This window comes from Eulemur rufifrons, chromosome 30 (genome assembly GCF_041146395.1).
Source record: "Eulemur rufifrons isolate Redbay chromosome 30, OSU_ERuf_1, whole genome shotgun sequence".
NCBI lineage: Eukaryota > Metazoa > Chordata > Mammalia > Primates > Lemuridae > Eulemur > Eulemur rufifrons.
In genome coordinates, this window is record NC_091012.1 from 142,748,185 (window position 1) to 142,769,915 (window position 21,731).

General features: G+C 48.3%; 1 protein-coding gene across 3 annotated transcripts in view; it reads left to right on the forward strand.

Annotated features, from left to right (window-relative positions):
- Window positions 1-3,598: 3,598 nt before the first annotated feature.
- Window positions 3,599-21,731, forward strand: part of ARSD (arylsulfatase D) — a 23,493-nt gene continuing 5,360 nt past the window's right edge. Inside the window, exons 1-8 of one of the 3 annotated variants that reach the window (XM_069464515.1) lie at window positions 3,599-3,679; window positions 6,076-6,231; window positions 12,990-13,111; window positions 14,552-14,674; window positions 16,544-16,967; window positions 18,324-18,460; window positions 19,138-19,275; window positions 20,332-20,494. In XM_069464515.1, the coding sequence (XP_069320616.1) occupies window positions 3,618-3,679; window positions 6,076-6,231; window positions 12,990-13,111; window positions 14,552-14,674; window positions 16,544-16,967; window positions 18,324-18,460; window positions 19,138-19,275; window positions 20,332-20,494 (1,325 nt within the window). In that variant the 5' untranslated portion in view covers window positions 3,599-3,617. Of the gene's footprint in view, window positions 3,680-4,608; window positions 4,806-5,830; window positions 5,870-6,075; window positions 6,232-12,989; window positions 13,112-14,551; window positions 14,675-16,543; window positions 16,968-18,323; window positions 18,461-19,137; window positions 19,276-20,331; window positions 20,495-21,731 lie in introns of those variants that run through there. The other 2 variants (XM_069464516.1, XM_069464517.1) reach the window with 2 other exon arrangements.

Consider the following 21,731-nt stretch of genomic DNA (forward strand, 5'->3'; position numbering starts at 1 on the left):
ACGTGGGTCCCGAAGATGAAAACTGACTCGAGTCATGGCGGTGGTGCCAATTCCTACAGCGACTGTTTATTGTTAACATCAGCAGGGACAAACTGCGCTCCCCACCGGAACTGCTTCCAGGCGATTACTCTTGATCAACAAATGCCCCAGGGGATTTGAGGAACGCCTGAATTTGGGAGCTGTGCTGGACTGGTGGATTTCTCCCCCACTCTGGGCTGGGAGGTCACTGCATGGTGGAGCCATGTCTTAGTCCAGTTGGGCTGCTATGACAAAAATACCATAAAGTGGGTAGAAACAACAGACATGTGTTGCTCATAGTGCTGGAGGCTGGAAGTCCCAGATCCCGGCGTGGCAGAGGCTGTGTCTGGTGGGGACTCACTTCCTGGTTCATAGATGGCGCCTCCTCGCTGTGTCCTCACATGGTGGAAGGGGCGAGGGAGCTCTCTGGGGTCCCTTTTATAAGGACATTGGTCCCGTCCATGAGGCTCCACCCTCAGGACCTCATCACCTCCCAAAGGCCCCTCCTCCTGACACCACCATCTTGGGGGTGAGGGCTTTAACACATGGTGGGGACACACACATCCAGACCATAGCGAGCTCCCCTGCCTGGCAGCTTAGCAATGGACCTTCCCAGAACAGGAGACCAGCAGGAGCGAGAACAGTGCGGCTGGACAAGGTTTCTACAGCCCCTACGCAGTCTTCCCTCTCTCCATTCACACGCACACACACTGGCCTAGTCCCGGCCTGTGTGAGCTTGCTCACCCCACCATAACAAAATACCACAGACTGGGTGGCTAACACAACAGAAATCTATTTTCCCACAGTCCTGGAGGCTGGAAGTCCCAGATCCAGGTGTCTCAGGGCTGGTTCCTCCTGAGGCCTCTCTCCTGGGCGTGTAGACGCCGTCTTCTCCCTGTGTCCTCACGGGGTCGTCCCTCTGTGCGTGTCTGTGCCCTCATCTCCTCTGCTTATAAGGACACCAGTCCTGTTGGATCAGGGCCCACCCTAGTGCCTCAGTTTACCTTAGTCACCTCTTTAAAGACCCATCTCCAAACACAGCCCCAGTCTGAGGTCCTGGGGGGCAGGGCTTCAATATATGAACTTGGAGTGGGGCACGCAACTCAGTCTGCTTTGGGGCAGGGCTAACAGGTGTTTCTGTCTTCAGATCCAAGCACCAGCTCCCCTTGTGAGACACCCTCCCTCAAATTATCTGCTCCGCTCTAACCTCCAAGAAATCAGGGTGTTCACAGAAACCAACAAAAGCCAAATCCATCTCTAGCCAACTCTCTTCTGGAGCAAAGAAAGAAATGGAAGTTGGTGAACCGCTAGGGCCCCAGTTTCTTCCTCATGGCCATGACCCAGGGAACAGGACCAACACTTTCGGCCAGCTGTGTCAGATCTCCTGCCACCCACAGAGTCACCTCTGATGGTCTTTTTTTTTTTTTTTTTTTTTTTTTTTTTTGACAGAGTCTTACTCTGTCACCAGGGCTAGAGTGCTGTGGCATCAGCCTTGCTCACAGCAACCTCAAACTCCTGGGCTTAAGCAATTCTTCTGCCTCAGCCTCCCAAGTAGCTGGGACTACAGGTGCATACCACCATTCCTGGCTATTTTTTTTTCTATTTTTAGTTGTCTGGCTAATTTCCTTCTATTTTTAGTAGAGATAGGGTCTCACTCTTGCTCAGGCTGGTCTCCAACTCCTGACCTCAACCAATCCTCCCGCCTCGGCCTCTCAGAGTGCTGGGATGAAAGGCATGAGCCACTGCACCCAACACCTCTGAGTTTTTTTTTTTTTTTTTTTTTTTGACAGAGTCTCGCTCTGTTGCCTGAGCTAGAGTGAGTGCCGTGGAGTCAGCCAAGCTCACTGCAACCTCAAACTCCTGGGCTCAAGCGATCCTCCTGCCTCAGCCTCCCAAGTAGCTGGGACTACAGGCATGTGCCACCATGCCCTGCTAATTTTTTTTATATATATATTTTTAGTTGGCCAGATAATTTCTTTCTATTTTTAGTAGAGACAGGGTCTCGCTCTTGCTCAGGTTGGTCTCCAACTCCTGACCCCAACTGATCCTCCCTCCTGAGCCTCCCAGAGTGCTGGGATTACAGGTGTGAGCCACCGCGCCCAACACCTCCGAGTTCTTAAGCATCTACTTAAGCAGGGTCACCTCCCTCTCCTTACCCAGCTACACTCTTGCCCTTGATGGCTTTGAAGCCAAAGTCCCCATGGGGTCTCCACGCCCTTGAAGTCAAGTGAGACCTCAGGATCAAAGCTTCCTCCTTCTCACCCACTCCCACAACCTCCCCCAAACAGCACCTCGGAAGCCACCAGCTCCCACTGCCCCCAGCACCACTTAAAATTCCTAAACACTCAAGACATTCCCTGACGAGGGTGCTCACCATGTTTAGATAATTGGCAGAAGCACACCCCAGGCTCTTGGCAACTCTACTCCCTGCAACGTGGAATGTCTTGGAAGGATGCAATCCCCACCCACCCGTGCTAAACTCCACGCAGAGCTACTTGAGACTCTGTGTGCTGCCTGCCCACCCGTTCCAGGTCTCAGCCTGGCCTTCTCCACCCATGTGATGCTGGCTCAGTAGGGAACCCCAGCTGGGAAGCCTTCATCCATCAAAGCCCCCCTAGAGTAACAGGACCAAGAGAGAATCCACTACCAAAGCCCAAGAATTTACCCCACATAGACGGGTCAGCACAATTAATGTAAACGAACTACATTTGCCAAGTAAAAGACAAAGGTCTTTTCTGCAAACAGAATTCCCAGCACAGTTTCTGGAGATTCCAACTCAATCCATTTAGGGGGTGGGACTCCTGGCTCCAGAGTTTCCAAGAAGCACCTCCACCCTACCCTACTTCAGAGGGGCATGGGGGTAGCGCCCTCATTTCTGGAGCTCGTAACTCAGTGAATTTAGGGTGGGGTTTCTGACATTGTTTTCAATGCACCCCGAAGTATCTGGGGCAGCCCTTGGCTGAGGGCCCATCTAACTGAGATCATATTTCATGTCCCTTCCCCCACAGACTAGGGCATTCAATAGACGTCCCGCGTCCTCAATGGGCATTGCAGACGCTTGAAATGGCATTTTTTTGGGGGGGGGGTGTTCATATAGTTGTACTTTTATTTTTTTTCTTTTCCTTTTTTTTTTTCAGCTTATTATGGGGGTACAAAAGTTCAGGTTATATATATTGCCCATGCCTCCCCCATCCCCCCGAGTCTGAGCTTCAAGCGTGTCCATTCCCCAGACAGTGCGCATCGCACTCATCATGTAGGTATGCACCCATCCCCTCCCCCCATCCCCCACCTGCTCTGGGCAAACCCCAAGTCCCTTCCAGAAAGGAAAAAAAGGAACTCCCTGAGCTCCGGTATCTTCCTGGGGCTGCCCAGCCTAACCGGGATTAATCAGCATCTCCTCAGCCTCGGCCCCCCCAGGAGCCCACCCGGGAAAACCGGTTTGTACCACAGTAGCCCACAGCCCGGAGGATAAGCGGATTAAGGGGGCAGGGCGCACGCCCCAGGGCCCGCGTCTCCGTGGGCGGAGTCCCCTGCACGCCGGGGCCCCGCGGACCGCAACGCTCGGGGCAAAGTCCGGCGCCCCCGGCCAGCACTCGGCCATGCGATCCCAGGCGCGGACGGCAGCGCGCGGGCCCCCGGGACGCGCCGCGCCCGCCGCCAGGTGCGCGGGACCCCCGGACGCGGCCCCCACGCGGGCCTGGGGGTGGGCGCGCGGGGTGGCTGGGGGGGCGCGCGGGGGGGCGCGCAGGGTGGCGGGGGGGGCGCGCGAGGGCACCGGGGAGGCGAGTCCAGGGCGAGCGCGCGCCCCCGACGGCGCGGATTCGCCGGCGCGTAGCGGGAGGCGCGTTCCCGGCCCCGACGGCCGCAGGAGGCGGGTGGAGGAGACAGAAGCGGAGGGAAAGCGGCAGCGAACAGAGAAAGAGAAGGAAGGAGGGAGGGAAGCAACGGGACGGGGCAGGGAAGCCGGAGGGGGGAGGGGAAAGGGAGCGGGAACCGCGCCTCTCAAGCCGGCGGACGGCGACCCGCCCCCATACCGCGCCCCCGGGCTCCGCGCCCCCGCCCGGCCCCGCCGTGACCAGCCCCCATTCTCTAGCACCCGCCCCGTTTCGTCCCCACCTCCCCGCCAAGAGCGCCCCGCCCCGCGCACGAGGCCCCTCTCCCGGGAGGACCGCCGTGTCCCCAACCCACTCACTCGACGACACGCCCCGTCCCGCCCTCGGGACCTCCCCCCTCCAGCCCCAGCACGGCCGAGTCCCTTTAAACACTCCCGGAGACGCACCTCTGGGTCGCGCCCTCCCTCCGGAGTGTCGCCATAATGCGTAACGCCCCACCCAGCCTTTCTCTGACGCGCCCCGTCCCGCCCCCAGCCCTGTCGCCCCTCCCCGCTCCTGCACGGCCGTGTCGCCTGTACCCCCTAGGACGCGCCGGTCCCTCTATGCGGCTCTCCCTGGACCCCCAGCAGCGGTGCCGTGGCGGCGCCCCCAGGCTCCCGACCGCTGTGGCACCGGGGCGCATCGGGGAACCGGCCGGCTCGGGGCTGGGGACCTGCCGGGGACTCGGGACTCCGAATCCGGCCCACTGCGGCCCCGAGGCCCTGCTGTGTCCGAGGCGGGGAGAGCCCAGGACCGCCCCGGCCGCGCGAATCCGTTCGCGCACAGAGGCCGATGCGCGCCCGGCCCTCCTAGGCCTCAGCCCCTTTCGGCCCGAACCGGTTTGCCAGATCGGCTGCGCTGTAGCTCGCTGTGCTGCCTGGGGGTACTTTTAATCCAATGTTGATCCTTTTAACTGTAAGTCGTCCCCCTGCTTCGACCGTCCCCGAGCTCCTTGGACACTTGGCGGCAGGCGCGGACGGGCCACGGCCAGCCCCCCCGCTCCGGCCCCTTGGCCGCGGGGGAAAAGAAAGCACCAGCCTCTGACCGCAACCGCTTAGCGTTTTAGCCTTGCCCTGCGCTGAGACTGTAACTAAAGTGACAGGAATACAAGCGTGTGGATTAATTCAGTGCCGGAAACCAAACTCTTACAGACCATGACTTTCAAAACAAAAGACGGCATGTTCAAGTTTGCTTGCGGTGTGTTTTATCATGCAAGCAGTTGAGTACAATAGGCGCCTTAAAATAGATGCACTCACTAACTACTTGTGGTTTTGTTTTTATTATTTTTTTTTTAGGGTGTTGGTCTGTCACCCAGGCTGGAGTGCAGTGGCGTCATCATAGCTCACTGCAGCCTCCAACTCCTAGGCTCAAGCAATCCTCCTGCTTCAGCCTCCCGAGTAGCTGGGACTACAGGCCCACTTCGCTATGCCCCGCTAATTTTTGTGTGTTTTATTTTTTGTAGAGATGGGGTCTTGCTCTGTTGCCCAGGCTGGTCTGGAACTCCTGGCCTTAAGCAATCCTCCTATTCGGCCTAACAATGAGCTGGGATTGCAGCCGTGAGCCACCACACCGAGCCACTAATTACGTCTTAATTTTGTGGCAAGACATAAGCCTCCCCAGAAAGCTGGTTTGGGTCAAAAGACAAAAGTACAACAAATTTAAGGATCGCATTGCCTTTAATTTGTGATTCCAGAATCCGGCAACTGCTTGTGCTGTAAGATAAGAATGAGTGTTCCAGTGAGCTGAGAAGAGGAGTTTGGCTTTGTAGGCAGGAAAGGGCTCAAGAAAGCAGAAATAAAGCAAAAAAAAAAAAGCAGGTGGTTCATTTCAAACTCACCTTTCTCATAGGGTCAAAGCAGAAGGGACTGGCTTATGCCAACTTAGTGACCCAGGCTGATTCTGATCGGTGGCTGTGACTCTCCTGGTGTTTGGGAAACGGCTCCTTTCAGAGTTCAGCTCGACGGTGCAAATTTGCACAGGTGACTGCATTCTGGTCTGGTCTGGTCTGCTGGGCCTTGTTGCAGGGGCTCAGGCCAAAGCAATGCCCCCCGCCCCCAAAATCTTGTTTAACATGTTAATTTAGCGGTAAGAGCTGTGCCTTCCCGTCCCAGCGAGCTGGCCGGAAGTGCCCGTTTTCTGTGCCCAATCCTACCCGTTCATTTCTGCCTTCCGTTTTTCTCTCCAGGGGCTCTTTGGCAGTTCTGCTGTGTGCACATGTGCTGCTGGGGACGTGCGAACTTCCAGCGGCAGCGGCGAATGCCTTTAAACCAAATATTCTATTGATAATGGCGGATGACCTGGGCATTGGAGACCTTGGTTGCTATGGAAACGATACGCTGAGGTACCGTTTGCTGTTGTCATGGGTGGCGTGTGGGCACGTGCACGGGACCCAAGGGGACATTTCAAACCTGCCTGTAGAAATTGGGAAAATTCCTTCGTGCCTCAGAACTCAAGACCAAAAAAATTACGTTCCAACAGGATAACACGGTCTTAAGCCTTTCAGACAACATGGAACCGTTGAGAGTGGGCGGGTGTATTCGAGATTGGGCGGGTGTATTCGTTTCGGAGCGCTGCCCACATAAATGACCAGCAGGGCTCTCACCTCCCCCAGTCCCGGAGCCCAGGAGTGTGAGACGCAGGTGTCTCGGGCCGGGCCGCGCTCCCTCCGCAGGCTCCAGGGGAGGCTCCTTCCTGCCTCTTCCAGCTCCTGGGGGCTCCAGGCGTCCCTGGGCTTGTGGCCACGTCACTCCAGCCTCTGCCTCTGTCTCCACGTGGCTTCTCCTCTGCGTCTGTGTCTCCTCTGCTGTCTCTTAGGAGGACACTTGTCCTTGGGTTTAGGGACCTCCCTAATCCAGAATGGTCTTATCTCAGGCTACTGACTTCATAACATCTCCAAAGACCCTAATTCCAAACGAGGTCCTGTTCACAGCTTCCAGCAGTTAGCACATCGACAGATCTGTTTGGGGACCACCGTGTAGCCCCTACCATCAGGGACAAGCAGACACAGAGTAGGTAACCCTCTGTGTCAGCTTAGCAGCCAAACACTTGAGCAGTGTTCACATGTTTTCTGCAACAGGAGAGAAAGGTCCCCGTTGCACTTGGCTGGCTTTCCTCTTAGGAAGACCACCCCAGAATGGAGGATGTGTCTGCCCCTCAGTAGCTGCCACTCTGGGGACCAGTCTGCACACTCCCTGTGTGACGGACACAGCAACACCTGCAGAAATCCGCCCCGTCCCCTGAGATCCCCTCGCTTCCCGACACCCCGAGCAGGTCCAGTTGCAATTCACAGAACACATGACCCACCCATGTAACGTACACCACTCAGTAGCTTTTTGTACACTCACAGAGTCGTGCACCCATCGCCACAGAACACTTCCGAGCATTTCCATACCTTCGAAAGAAACCCGTGCCCCCTTAGCCATAACTGCCATCACGGACTCAATCGTGCCCTGCAAATTCACACGTTGAGGTCTTATCGCCCAGGACTTCAGGGTGTGGCTGCATTTGGAGATGGGTCTTTGAAGAGGAAATTAAATTAAAATGCAATCACTAGGATGGGTCCTAATCCTATAGGACTGGTGTCCTTATAAGAAGAGGAGATTAGGACACACTTCCAGCTTCCAGGAGTCCGAGAGAATTAGATTCCTATTGTTTAAGGCCCCCCCCACCCCCCCCCACCCCCCGGCATCCCCCAGTCTACCACCCGCTGATGCGCTAGACAACTAGCGTTCAGGACAGAAGAGTAAGTCCAGAGCTCAGCTCTATGGGCTTGATTCAGCAGGCAACACATCCCTTATTTTGTCGGGCCTCAGTTTCCCCTTTGTGATGTGAGGCGGTTGGATGACCTGGAAGTTTCCTTCCAGCTTCGTGATGTGAAATAGAGATGTACTGAGTAATGCCCCGGTGATCTGACAGCATAGATACACCCAGGGAGGTGTCAATTCGAAATGTAGTCTCCAACATCTGCAGAACCATTTAAGTTTACAGAGAAAGGCTTGTGCCGCAACGTGTTCACACCACATTGTTGGGGAGTGCGTGGCATTTATACTTCCGGAGTTATCAGAGCAGAGAACCCACACTAGGAGTTTGGGACACCCCCTGGCTCAATGCCACCATCATTCAAGGGATCTCCCTGTCGCCCCTTCACAATTTGTCTTAGTTCTCTATCTACGAAACCCATGAACGTGAGCCTTCTGGGAGTCCTAGCATCTCTACTTACCGGCACTCCTGACCACAGGACATTAGAAAGCAGTGTCTAAATGGAAATGGCATCAAATGACATCACGACAGGTGGATGTCTGCACCTCTCAAGGAAACCCCAGGTCACTTCTGCATCCTGGTCCTGCAACCTTGGAGCTCCACCCCTCGGTGTTCTCCCCTGGGGTCCTGTTCTGTGTTCACGGACCACCCCCAGCTCTCTGCTGCACCCTCCACCAACACTCACGACTTAGCTAGGAAGGCCACCCCCTCACTACCCCGCAGAGATACCTTCGGCCCCTGGGCCGTTAGCCTTTGGACCGCCTGCCCTCGGATGCTCCCATTTTCTCTCTGCTAGTTATTAGAAGATCTGTAGCATTAGTAAGGATTCAGTATGGTTGCCCCACTCTACAAGCCTTGGAATTAACCTGGGAAAAACCTGCCAAGGTGAACATCCAAATGAATTCCTAGGCTATACGTTAAGCACCATCAATTTTCACTTAACTAATATCTATCTTTAAATACCTCTAGTTTTCTCTATTACAAATAGGACTTTGCTATATAGGCAGCAATGCTTACTGGCTGCCTCTAAGGAAACTGAACTCTCCGGAGCACTTCATTCCAATGGAAATCACTATCTAGCTATCTGGGCTTCAGGCCAGTGACGGACTAAGTAGTCAATTTTGGAATAACAGGCCTGGAAGGGAATACTACAATTTATTATACTTCTACATGCCTCCCTCTACTGGCTATAACTGAGAATTCAATTAATGCTGTTGGTATACAAATATCAGGATACAGATAAATACAATACAAATACAAACACCGGTAAGGAGGATTAAAATGAAACAATGAATTAATGGCATGCTGGCAACTTGAAGACCCAAAAACAGGTTATCAGTTAAATATTTCTAATGACATACATGGGAAATAAAGCTTTGACAGGTCCCTGGGTCTCAGTCCAATAATACTGAAGATGAGCTGAGGAAGATTCTACACATTTCTATGTTAGCTATGCTATTTTGGACTTTATGGTCACGACTGGTTGTTATGTTCCCAAGAGATTTACGATTTGATTAGAAATATCTGAATTCATGTAATAAGCATGAGGTGGGGTTTAAGAGAATTTCATTACATTGAGTTACTTTCTGGCTTGAATAGAGTGAAGCTCAAGCTAACATCTAATAATAGATGCAATTATTTTGCTTAAAATAATTGTGTCTGAAAACTCAAACCCGCAAAACGTGACTCTTTCTTTACTGAGAATCATGATATATAAAGCTTTGTGTTAGATTACCCGCTAAAAGAGTTCAGGTGGGTCTCCAGAGTGTTTTTAATCTACCACAATCTTATGCATGTATTTGAAGTGAACTCACAAAGATATGTATGGAAGCACACAGGATTTAATCACTACAAAACAAAATGCAGCATGGATTTGGTAGGCTTCCTTCATCCAATTATGATTAAGATCCATTTAAGACCCGTGAGACAACTTTAGAAAGTCAATCTTAAATGAGAATGACAAAAAATTTTCTTCCTGTTTTTGAAGATTTCTACTGTATATTTTATGGCCAATAATGATTTGATCCAAGGGAAAATATTAATTTAGGAAAGTATACAGAATGTCTAACACCCTAGCATTAGGATCTGACAAATTATCCTCTGTAATAGGAGGCCTCATTTCATTCTCTTCTTAAACCTATCAAAACTTCCTTATTATCCTCTGGATTCAAATTCTGAACTATTACAGTTACTGGGTTTCCATCTATAACTATCGTAGTCCCTGCTTCAGTCTAGTTTTCATTCGTTGACAAAGTTGTCAAACGTGTTTAATATATCAGTATGAAATTGACCTAGAAGCTTTAGCTTTTTGTCCAAGCTGGTCTAATTGGGCTGTTTGCCCTTGAAGCTCTCCTAGGTTAACTTCTGTAAGCCTCAACTATCCATTTGTATAATTTATATTTCTCATTAATCCAACTAATGGGTACTATCGTTTACTAATGAGGAGAATATAACCTGTCCCCAACCTTAAGGAGAGCTCCATTATTTCAGGTTTGTTTATTTTGTTTTTGGGGGGAGGACACCATTGTTAAATCCAGTATACATAATTGAGACAGTCTGTGAATTAATTTGGTATATCTGAGCCTATGTAATTATCACAAGGAATGTACAGTACTATGGACTGTCTAGTATACCAGAAAGCCAGAGGTAGGTAAATTATTGTTCAGAGATCCCTGAACATGGACTCTGCTTTCTATGTTCCTGGACGAGGTGTGGCTGTGATGATACTGAGTTTGGTTCAAGAACCACGAAAACCTTTATATTTATACATATTTCCAACAAAGAAGTGCATAAATGGTTAATGCAAATTCTTCCCTAATACTGATGTCAGCTTGAGTTGTCCAGGTTTGACAGGATCCGCACCTTGTACACATGTCAGCTACTGCCTCTGTTAGAGACTCTGGGAGATAAGGGAAACTATATTAAGAAATGCCGCATTTGTTTCTCCCTATGTGGCCACCTTGCTTCCAACAAGTTTCAGTATCCAAGGACATTCATCCTTGGCTGAAGTGCATTGTGTTTACCTGTACGTGTGTATACTCTTCTAAATCAATCTATAAGCCATCTGCAATGCTGTAGCTGTTTTAAAAGAATTCCACTACACTTGCTTACTTTAAACTTGGAATAGGCAAATAGCTTAAAGCCAACAACACTAGACAGAGTTAAGTAATTAATAACTTACATGCCAGTACTATTTAAGATTGTGCATTTTAGGAAGGGGGAAGTTGCTAATGGATACAAAATTACAGCTCTAGCTGTAGGAGGCATGAGTTCTGGTGTTCTGCAGTACTATAGGGTGAATGTGGTTAACTATAATTTACTGTATGTTTTCAAAAAGCTAAAAGAGGATTTTGAATGTTCACAACACAAAGAAAGGATAGATATTTGAGATACATATGCTAATTACCCTGATTTGATCATTACACATTGTAGACACATATTGAAATATCAATCTGTATCCCATAAATATGTACACTTATTACATGTCAACTAAAAATAAAGGGGAAAAATAAGATTGTGCTTCTTGCTCCTTCTGGTTCATTTATCTATTGCTGTTCTTTCTCACTCTTAAAAAAGAAAAAAAAAAATCAAACACATACCCATTTTGGGAAGAAGTTCTTTATCAGCTCCCTTGAAAAAGCACACGTAGATCACTAATCCTCTCTGAATCTATGAGAAATCACCACAGTAAACTCAGATTGGAAAGAAATCTACACAGAGATACAGAATTAAACGAATAACATTTCACAACTGTTATAGACATAGAGGTTAAAAGCAAAGGAAGAGAAGTAAGTTTTAAAATACATTTGATTTCTATTATTGTTATTTTTTGAGACAGGGTCTTGCTCTGTCTCCGAGGTAGAGTGCAGTGGTATCATTGTAGCTCACTGCAACCTCAAACTCCTGGGCTCAAGCCATCCTCCTGCCTCAGCCTCCCAAAGTGCGAGGATTATAGACATGAGCCACAGCACCCAGCCCAGATTTGATTTCTTAATTAAATATATGATAAAACAAAATGTTTTCAAGTTTCAATCACCTCAGTTATTATTTCTTTCAAAAATTAAGTTCAAAATATAACCAAGCTCAGCAAAGACAAGTTATACCTTCAAACACTTACTTCTAATCAATCACAGCTCAGCGAGCAGCAGACACATCAGCTGGAGTGCTGGTCTCCGGTGAACTTAGCTAGCAGCTGTGCGTGCAGTGGGTTTTGCTGCAGCTGAGGACCCCCGGAAAAGGGCGCAGCACCTTTTGTAGCAGGTACCATGCAAGGCAGTCCCCTGGCCCTGGGAGCGAGCAGTCGTCTGTGAGTCACACTATGATCACCGTGACGTATTAAATCGCCTACGTGCTTGGCTGCAGAAGCAGCTCAGGGCCAGAGGACTGTCTGGTTTGGTGCGATTAGCAATGCTTTGTGTCATTCTGTCAAGAAGGGTAGCTCCTGTTGCCTCACTCTGAGGTAGGATTTCTCACACTCAGCACTGTTGGCACGTGGGCTGGGTGGCTCTTTGTCGTGGGGCTGTGCTGTGTACTGCTGGGTTTTGAGCAGCATCCCTGGGCTCTACCCACCAGATGCCAGCGGCACGCCCTCACTCACACAGCTGTGACACCAATAATGTCTCCAGACATTGCCAAGTGTCTCCAAAGTTCCCCTCCATGGAGAACCCCTGCAATTCCTAACAAAATGATTGTTCGAAAATAGAACGTGTTGCTGCGTTTCCCATTAACCTAACACCAGACAGCCTCTTTCTGGGGTTGCTCTAAGGAGGGTTTCCTTGTAGGATAGGGGATTGAGTCAGCTGACTTTGGGGTTCCTACTTGTGATGAGAATTCGGACTCTGCTTTTTCATGTCTGGCTGCTGAAAGGTTTTAGAGCTCCTTCCTCCCTCCTTCTTTGTGCTCCACGTCTGGACGAGCTGATAAACAGTCCAGGTGCTGATGGCAGATTCAGACCACAGAAGCCCCTGCCCTTGCACGGGAACACCCATCCCAGCCCCACACCCTCAATGCAATAAAAAACACAATGAAATTATGCCACTTCAGACCAGCTTGGAGGACTCTCCTGTTCTCCCCAGATAGATGAACTAGATAGATACGTAGATCGATGTGAGCCATAGATCCTGTCCTGCACTTTTCGTGTGTGTGCGTGACATCATCCATCTCAACATCCAAAGCAAATTCTGGGTAGGGCTCCATCTGCCTCTACGAGTAACTGTCAAATGCCATGAAGTCCCTGTAGTAAGACAGATGCAATCTGTTCCGATGCCTTTAAATTCAGGGATCGGCTGGTGTTGTGTGCACACCCCCTTTCTGACAGTGGCATTTGTGTGGCTTGCTCAGGACCCCGAATATCGACCGCCTCGCAGAGGAAGGCGTGAGGCTCACCCAGCACTTGGCAGCCGCCCCGCTCTGCACACCAAGCCGTGCCGCCTTCCTCACGGGGAGACATTCCTTCAGATCAGGTTGGTGTCCCTGGGACGTCAGGGAAAAGGACATATCTGGTCCACTCACTTTAGTGTCTCTGATAATTGGGTCTCCATGGCTGAGATACAGGGAATAGTGGCAAGAAGATAATGTGCAGTTTTGTCATCTTCCCTGTATTTACGTAAAGAATACTGCAGTATGTACAGACACAGAAAAGTCGTGATTATTGGGAACTCACAAGACTGGGACTCTCTGGGGGTAGCTGATTGTGTCTGGCATTTTGTTTTTCTGTTTGCATATTTGAGTCGATATTGAGGTGAAGTCCTAAGTTCAGACGGGCTCTGGGTGGGTGTGGCAGGCTAAAAAATGCCCCCCAAAGATGTCCACCTCCTAATGACTGGAACCTGTGACTGTGGGACCTTCGGCAGCAAAAGGGACTTTGCAGATGTGATTAGCATGACATGGAGAGATTTTTCTGGGTGATTCAGGTGGGTCAGATGTAATGGTAGGGGTCCTTCTAAGACTGAGGCAGGAGGGTCATAGTTTGAAAAGGTCACATGAGCACAGAAATGAGAGTTTGACATGATACCAGGAAGGAGCCATGAACCAAGGGATGCAGGGAACCTCTAAAAATAATGATAGATGGCAGATAGATGAGATACATGGATGGATGGATGGATGGATGGATGGATAGATACATGGACTAGATGGATGGCTAGGTGGATAGATGGATGGATGGATGGATAGATGGATAGATGGATGGATGAATAGGTGGATGGATGGATGGATGGATAGATGTATAGATGGATGGATGGATAGATGGACTAGATGGATGGATGGATGGATAGATGTATAGATGGATGGATGGATGGATAGATGGACTAGATGGATGGATGGATAGATGTATAGATGGATGGATGAACAGTTGGTTGGATGGATAGGTGGATGGATAGATGCAAGAATATATGGACTAGATGGATGGATGGATGGATGGATGGATGGATAGACGTATGTATGTATGGATGGATGGATAGATGGGTAGATGGATAGATGGACGGATGGATGGGCAGATGGGATGGATGGATGGATGGATGGTTGGGTAGATCCATAGATGGAATTGATGGATAGACAGATGGATGGAACAGATGGATGGTTGGATAGATAAATGATATATAGATAAATAGATGATAGATAGAGTTTCTCATAGTAAGGCAAGGTGTCTCCACTTTGATCCTATGGACATTTGGGGCTGGATTATTCTCTGTGATGGGCATCCTGTGCACTATAGCAATTAATAACATCCATAGTCTCCAGCCACCAGCCACCTGCAGGACCCACATGTCACCTTCCCCAAGTCGTAACAACCAAGAATGTTTCCAGACATTGCCCAGCATCCCGTGGAGGGACAGAATCACTCTGGTTGGGAACCACGGCCCTAGCAAAAGTCAAGTACTTCTTCCTCTCTTCCCCACCCACAGGCATGGAGGCCAGCAACAGGTACCGGGTCCTTGTGTGGAACGCAGGCTCAGGTGGGCTCCCTGGGAACGAAACCACGTTTGCAAGAGTCCTGCAGCAGCAAGGCTATGCGACTGGCCTCATAGGTGAGGTGACACGCGATACCCATATCTTCTGGTATTTGGGAAGATCAGTGAACCAAAAGAACTCGTCTTTCTCCATAGGAAAAAAAAAACCTCTGTGTCCTTCTCTGAATGTGAAGTTGGTGCCTGGCCACCTGATCCCTCTTAAATTATCACCAGTTTTGGAGTTTTTCTCATGGATGAGTTTTTTTAAAAAAAATCCAAAGTCCTAGGAGATCACCCTCTTTCCTTCTCTGGACATGTTAATCTTCTTGTTCCCTGGCATCAGAATGTTCTTCAGAGATTATCTTTCTCTAAGTGGTCACCCACCATCTCAAAACCCCCAGAGTTGACAAATGCTGCTTTCCTTTATAGGACAAGCCCAGGCAGCATCAGAAGCTCCTTCCCTACAAGAGAGGGCACGTCAGGGGTCCCCAAGTCCACCCTCAGGTTCGACAGTTTGCTAGGAGGACTCAGCATATGTTTGTACTCATGGCTGATTTATTAATATTACAGCCACAGGACCAAAACCAAAATCAGCTGTGGGCCAAAGTTCATGGTGTGAAATCTCCCCGTGCTTTTCCCAGCAAACTCACACGGGATACACTGAATTCCTCCAGAAATGAGTTTTGACAACACTCATGAAATGCTACCAACCAGAGAAGCTTCTTGGAGATTCGGCATCCAGGGTTGCGATGCGGGCTGGTCACATAGGCACCCACTGCATGACACCTATCAAAATTCTAGAACCCAGAAGCAATGCATAAACCACACTGTTTTTACATATGGTTTAGGCGGTTGGTGTGAATCCCTCTTTGGAGAGCCATTCTCAGACACCAGCCACAGGAGAACCCTGCAAGCCGGTCTTCGCAAGGAGAGCCGTCTCAGGCCCACGGGGTTAGGTCCTTTCTGCATGCTCAAACCAACGGTCCCATTTCCAGGGAGCTGCAACACCCTGCTTGGCCAAGGCTGTGGTTTGCAATCAGGGAACAGTGATTGTTCTTACTTTTCAAATTTCCTGCTCCTTCAGAAAGTGGGATTATATTCCATCTCCAGGGACTTTGTTAAGGACATTATACACACCTACACATTTACCTGCATTTCTATTTTTAATCCTGAGACACAGAGCAAGTCTCCTTAGGCACCTGAATAGACTGGAATGTTCCATGGGCAGCTCAGGACCATTGGTTGTGCCAGCATGCCTGACACTGTAGACACTTGTAGAATATCAAGTAGCTGCCTTTTAAGTGTGTGTGTGTGTGTACATATATATATATGTTTATATTTATAGGTAAGTGACATTCTGTAAGCAGAACCATCTAGGGTAAGACAAATGCCCCCAAAAGCCTTCAACCTTTAATCACTCAGCAACAGCCATGACATGGCTGCACTCATTAATCTTCACAGAGTGGAAAGTGTCCATTTCTATACTGGTATCAAATACATCCATTGGGCTGGGTGTGGTGGCTCACACCTGTAATCCCAGCACTCTGGGATGCCGATGGGGGAGGATCGTTTGAGCTCAGGAGTTTGAGACCAGCCTGAGCAACATAGTGAGACCCCATCTCTACTAAAAATAGAAAAATTAGCCAGGCAGGCACCTGTAGTCCCAGCTACTCAGGAGGCTGAGGGAGGAGGATCGCTGTGCCCAGGAGTTTGAGGCTGCTATGAGCTATGATGACGCCACTGTACTCCAGCCCGGGAGACAGAGCAAGACTCTGTCTCAAAAAAGAAAAAAAAAAAAAAAAAATACATCCAACCCTTCTTCTATTTCCTATTTTGTTGTTTTACGTTTTCCTTTTCATTTCAACATCCAAATGATTCTGAGGTTATCTGCCTAACACAGAGGTCCCCTATGCATGTTTTAGTTTAGCCGTTTTGCTTTTATTTCAGGAAAGTGGCACCAGGGTGTAAACTGTGCATCCCGAAATGATCACTGCCACCACCCACTGAGCCACGGGTTCGACTACTTCTACGGCATGCCCTTCACGCTCGTAAACGACTGCGACCCCGGCTGGCCTCCCCAGCTGGACTCCGCCTTAAGGGCCAAGCTGCAGCATTACACCCAGGTCATGGCCTTGGGGGTGCTAACCATGGCCGCTGCCAAGACCTGCAGGCTCATCTCCGTCTCCCGAAAAGCAGTCGCGGGGATGGCTGGACTCACGCTCCTGTTCTTCCTGTCTTGGTACGCCAGCTTCGGCTTTGTGCGGCGCTGGAATTGCATCCTGATGAGGAATCACGACGTCACGGCGCAGCCCATGGTTCTAGAAAGGGCGGCGGGTCTCATGCTAAAGGAAGCCGTTTCCTACATCGAAAGGTAACACCACAGTCACGTTGTCAAGAAGAGGTGACTTCTTACAGCATTTGAATGTCTTTGGAATCTGGGATCCCATACGCTGTCCCTAGGGGGAAATGAGTTTGCAGAAATCCCACCTTTTCATAGGGGAGGGTTTCCCACACTACCGTCTGGGAAGTTGATGTAGTTTCACAACTCAAATAGCCTCAAAATAGACACCAGTGTGTCCTGTACAGCAGCGGTCCCCAAACTTTTTGGCACCAGGGACTGTTTTCATAGAAGACAATTTTTCCATGGACCAGGGGGTGGGGGGTGAATGGTTTTCGATGATTCAAGTCCATTACACTTATTGCACACTTTATTTCTATTATTATTACATTGTAGTATATAATGAAATAATTATACAACTCACCATAGGTTGGGAACCATTGCTGTACATTATATTTTCTTTTGGACAGTTTTATTTATTGTTTGTACAAATTTATGGACCGCATGTGAAATTTTGTGACATGTATATAATGCGTAGTGATCTAGTCAAGAGTATTTAGGGGTGTCCGTCACCCAAGGACAATACATTTTTGCTAAGTGTGGTCACTCTACTCTGCTACCAAACAGTGAATTCTTTTAAGGAGTTTATTATAAATCCAATTTTTCTGGGGGGGGGGGGTTGCAGCAGGAAGTTTTTTTTTAGGTTACATAGTTTGTAATATTTCTAGATAGTCCTCATTCTTTCTTTCTTTTTCTTTTTTCTTTTATTCTTTATTATTATTATTATTATTTTTTGAGATGGGGTCTCACTCTGTCCCCCAGGCTGGAGTGCAGTGGCATCATCATAGCTCACTGCAGCCTCCAACTCCTGGGCTCAAGTGATCCTCCTGCCTCAGCCTCCCAGAATGCTGGGACTACAGGTGCACACCACCATATCTGGCCCTGAATTTATTCATTCCATCTTACTGTATGTTTGTACCCTTAAACCCACTACTCTTCATCCTCCCCCTCTCCCCCTCACCCTTCCGAGCGAGTCTCTGCTCTCTGTTTCCACTCCAGCTCCACGAGATCCAATTTTTTAGCTCCTACATGTAAGCGAGAGCATGTGATATCTGTCTTTCTGTGCCTGGCTTATTTCACTTAACATGATGCCCTCCTGTTCCATCCATGTCACTGTGAATGGCATGATTTCATTCTTTTTCATGGCTGAATACTATTCCATTCTGTGTAGAGACCACGCTTTCTTTATCCGTTCACCTGTCGATGGACCCTTATGTTGATGCCGTACCCCGGCTACCGTGAACAGCGCTGCACTGAATGCACACGTGTGGGTCTCCCCGTGATGTGTTGTGTGTCCTGTACCTGGTAAAGGAGGCTTCTGTCTTTCAGACATAAGCATGAGCCGTTTCTCCTGTTCGTGTCCTTGCTGCATGTCCACACTCCCCTTGTCACCACGAAAGCGTTCCTTGGGAAAAGCCAGCACAGCTTGTACGGCGACAACGTGGAGGAGATGGACTGGCTTGTAGGTAAGTCAGGGCCTCACCTCACCTCACCCTGGGCCTCAGCACCGAAAGTGTCATTCTTTTCTTCATTTTTTATTTCATTTTTTGGAGATGGGGTATCCATTTGTCACCCAGGCTAGGGTACAGTGGTGCCATTAGAGCCCCCTGCAGCCTCAAACTCCTGGGCTCAAGTGATCCTCCTGCCTCAGCCTCCTGAGTAGCTGGGACTGCAGGTGGGCACCACCAGGCCTGGCTAATTTTTCTTATTTTTAGTAGAGATGGGAACTTGCTATGTTGTCCAGGCTGGTCTGGAACCCCTGAGCTCAAGTGATCCTCCCACCTGGGCCTCCCGGAGTGCTAGGATTACAGGCATGAACCACCATGCCCAGCCCTGATGTAGCATATTGAAAAGCAGGTCCACTGGTGACCTATTAGCTTTTTGTGTTTATTCTGCATATTTTTTTTTTTTTTTGTATTGGAGGTATCTTGGTAAGCAACCCGTGGTTTCACAACAGTTACCTGCGTCTTCACGCTTTGGGATCACCATGGGTGATCCCACGCTTTGGGATTCATAACCATGGTCTGGTCCCTTTTGGTAACTTCCTAGCAGGAGGTGACCTATACAGAAAAGGGAAAGTGTATCGAACGAGCGGACGCTGCCCCGTAAACGTTGTCCTCACACTTTCCATTTTCTTGTAAAGGTGAGATTCTTAACGCCATCGAAGAAAACGGTTTGAAGAACACGACCTTCACGTATTTTACGTCTGACCATGGCGGGCATTTGGAGGCGAGAGATGAACATGGCAACCAGTTAGGGGGATGGAATGGAATATACAGAGGTGAGAGCAGCAGGTATCGGGGACAGATGGGTGTTTGCCCGAATGACTCCCACCCGTGAAGGTCCCGGCACAAATGGACCTGAAAAAAAGAATTTGTTCAGTTCAAACAGAATCTATCGAGCACCTGCTATAGACCTAGTTCTACCTGAGTGACCAGGACACAGAGAGAAAAAGACACATCCCCTTCCCTGAAAGGTTTTGCCTTTTAGTAGAAGAGAGAGATGTATAAGTAAATAATTAAGATAAAATTAAAATAAAAATCTTTGTAGTTAAGCAGCATAGAGTGACTACAATTCTAGATTTGTATGTTTCCGTGTTCCACTACACTCTATCAGATTTAGAGAATACCTTTCTAATGGTACTTTCTATTTATTTATTTTTAACCTTTAAAATTTATTTATTTTATTTCAGAATATTACAGGGGTACAAATGCTTTGGTCATATAAATTGCCTTCCCACTGCCCAATTCAGAGCTACAAGCATGCCCATCCCCCACGTGGTGAACATTGTACCCAATAGGTGTGAATTTACCCATCCCCCTCCTCCCCCTCCCACCTGCCCGACACCCGATGAATGCTCTTCCATATATGCACATAAGTGTTGATCAGTTAGTACTAATTTGATGGTGAGTCCATGTGGTGCTTTTCCATTCTTGAGATACTTCACTTAGTAGAATGGGCTCCAGCACCATCCAGGATAATACAAGAGGTGCTGGATCACCATTGTTTTTTGTGGCTGAGTAGAACTCCATGGTGTACATAGACCACAGTTTATTAATCCACTCATGCATTGATGGGCACTTGGGTTGTTTCCACATCTTTGCAATTGTGACTTGTGCTGCTATAAGCATTCGAGTGCAGATGTCTTTGTTATAGAATGTCTTTTGCTCTTTTGGGTAGATGCCCAGTAATGGGATTGCTGGATCACATGGTAGTTCTACTTATATCTCTTTGAAGTATCTCCATACTACTTTCCACAGAGGTTGCACACCTACAGCCGGGGTGCGTGCAGAGTGACAGTTTCCTGCAAAAGCCTCACGGCGTCTTCCTCCCGCAGGGGGCAAAGGCATGGGCGGCTGGGAAGGCGGGATCCGCGTGCCGGGGATATTCCGCTGGCCTGGGGTGCTGCCGGCCGGCCGCGTCATCGCCGAGCCCACCAGCCTGATGGACGTGTTCCCCACCGTGGTGCAGCTGGGGGGCGGCCAGGTGCCCCAGGACAGGTGCGTGGTGAGGAGGCGGCCCGTTCCTGGTTTCTCAGAGCTCTTTTTCCTTCTTTCCTATTGCAGGAGGCAGGGGGACTAGGACAACATCAGAACTTTTTAGAAACTATTCCTGTCCTCCAATTTAGGGACCAGCCTAACAGAACATGACCACGCCCAGTAAAATTTAAGATTAAATATTCGGTCATGCCACTCATTGTCCATTATCGGTAAAATTCTGCACTGGGCGTAGCAGCCGGGAGATTAAATCATTGGCATGTGGTCCACGTGAGACCATCTCCCTACGACTTCCTGACATACGGTCTTGCCGGTGTGTTGGTGAAGTTATGAAGATGTGATGTTTATAATGATTTATAGCCTCAATATTGGCACATTGCCAGAGAGAAAGCTTAACACAATGGAAAAAAATAAAAATGAGTATTTTGGTAATGATTTGGTTTTACCCCCTTTAAAGTAACAGATACTCCTGTGTAAGTTATAATCATGGGAGGTACCCCGTCTCTAGCTTCTCATCCCCAAAAAGCATTTTATTAGTGTTATCAGGGTTCTCCAGAGAGACAGACCAAAAGGATGTGTGTGCATATATATAAAAAATACATATGTGTGTGTCTTGATATATATATGTATACAAATATATATATAAATATATGTGTGTGCACGTGCATAAAAAATATGTCTTGATACATATATGTATACAAATATATATAAATATATATGTGTGTATCTTGACATATATATGTATACAAATATGTATATAAATATATATGTGTGTATGCATAAAAAATATGTGTGTGTCTTAATACACATATGTATACAAATATATATAAATATATATGTATGTGCATGTATAAAATATATATGTGTCTTGATATATGTATGTATACAAATATATATGTGTGCATGTATAAAAAATATATGTGTGTCTTGATATATATCTCATATATGTAATACAAATATATATGAATACAAATGTATATATATCATATATACAATACAAATATATATGCACAAATATGTGTATGCAAATATACATATCATATACACAATACAAATATATATGTGCAAATATATATGTATACAAATATATATATATCAAGACAAACATATATATATTTTTTAAGGATGGGGATATGGTCTGGGAAATGCATCATCCGTTGATTTTGTTGCTGTGGACACACACTAGAATGCACAATCTATTAATAGATGGTAGAGCCTCCTGCACACCCCTGCTATATGG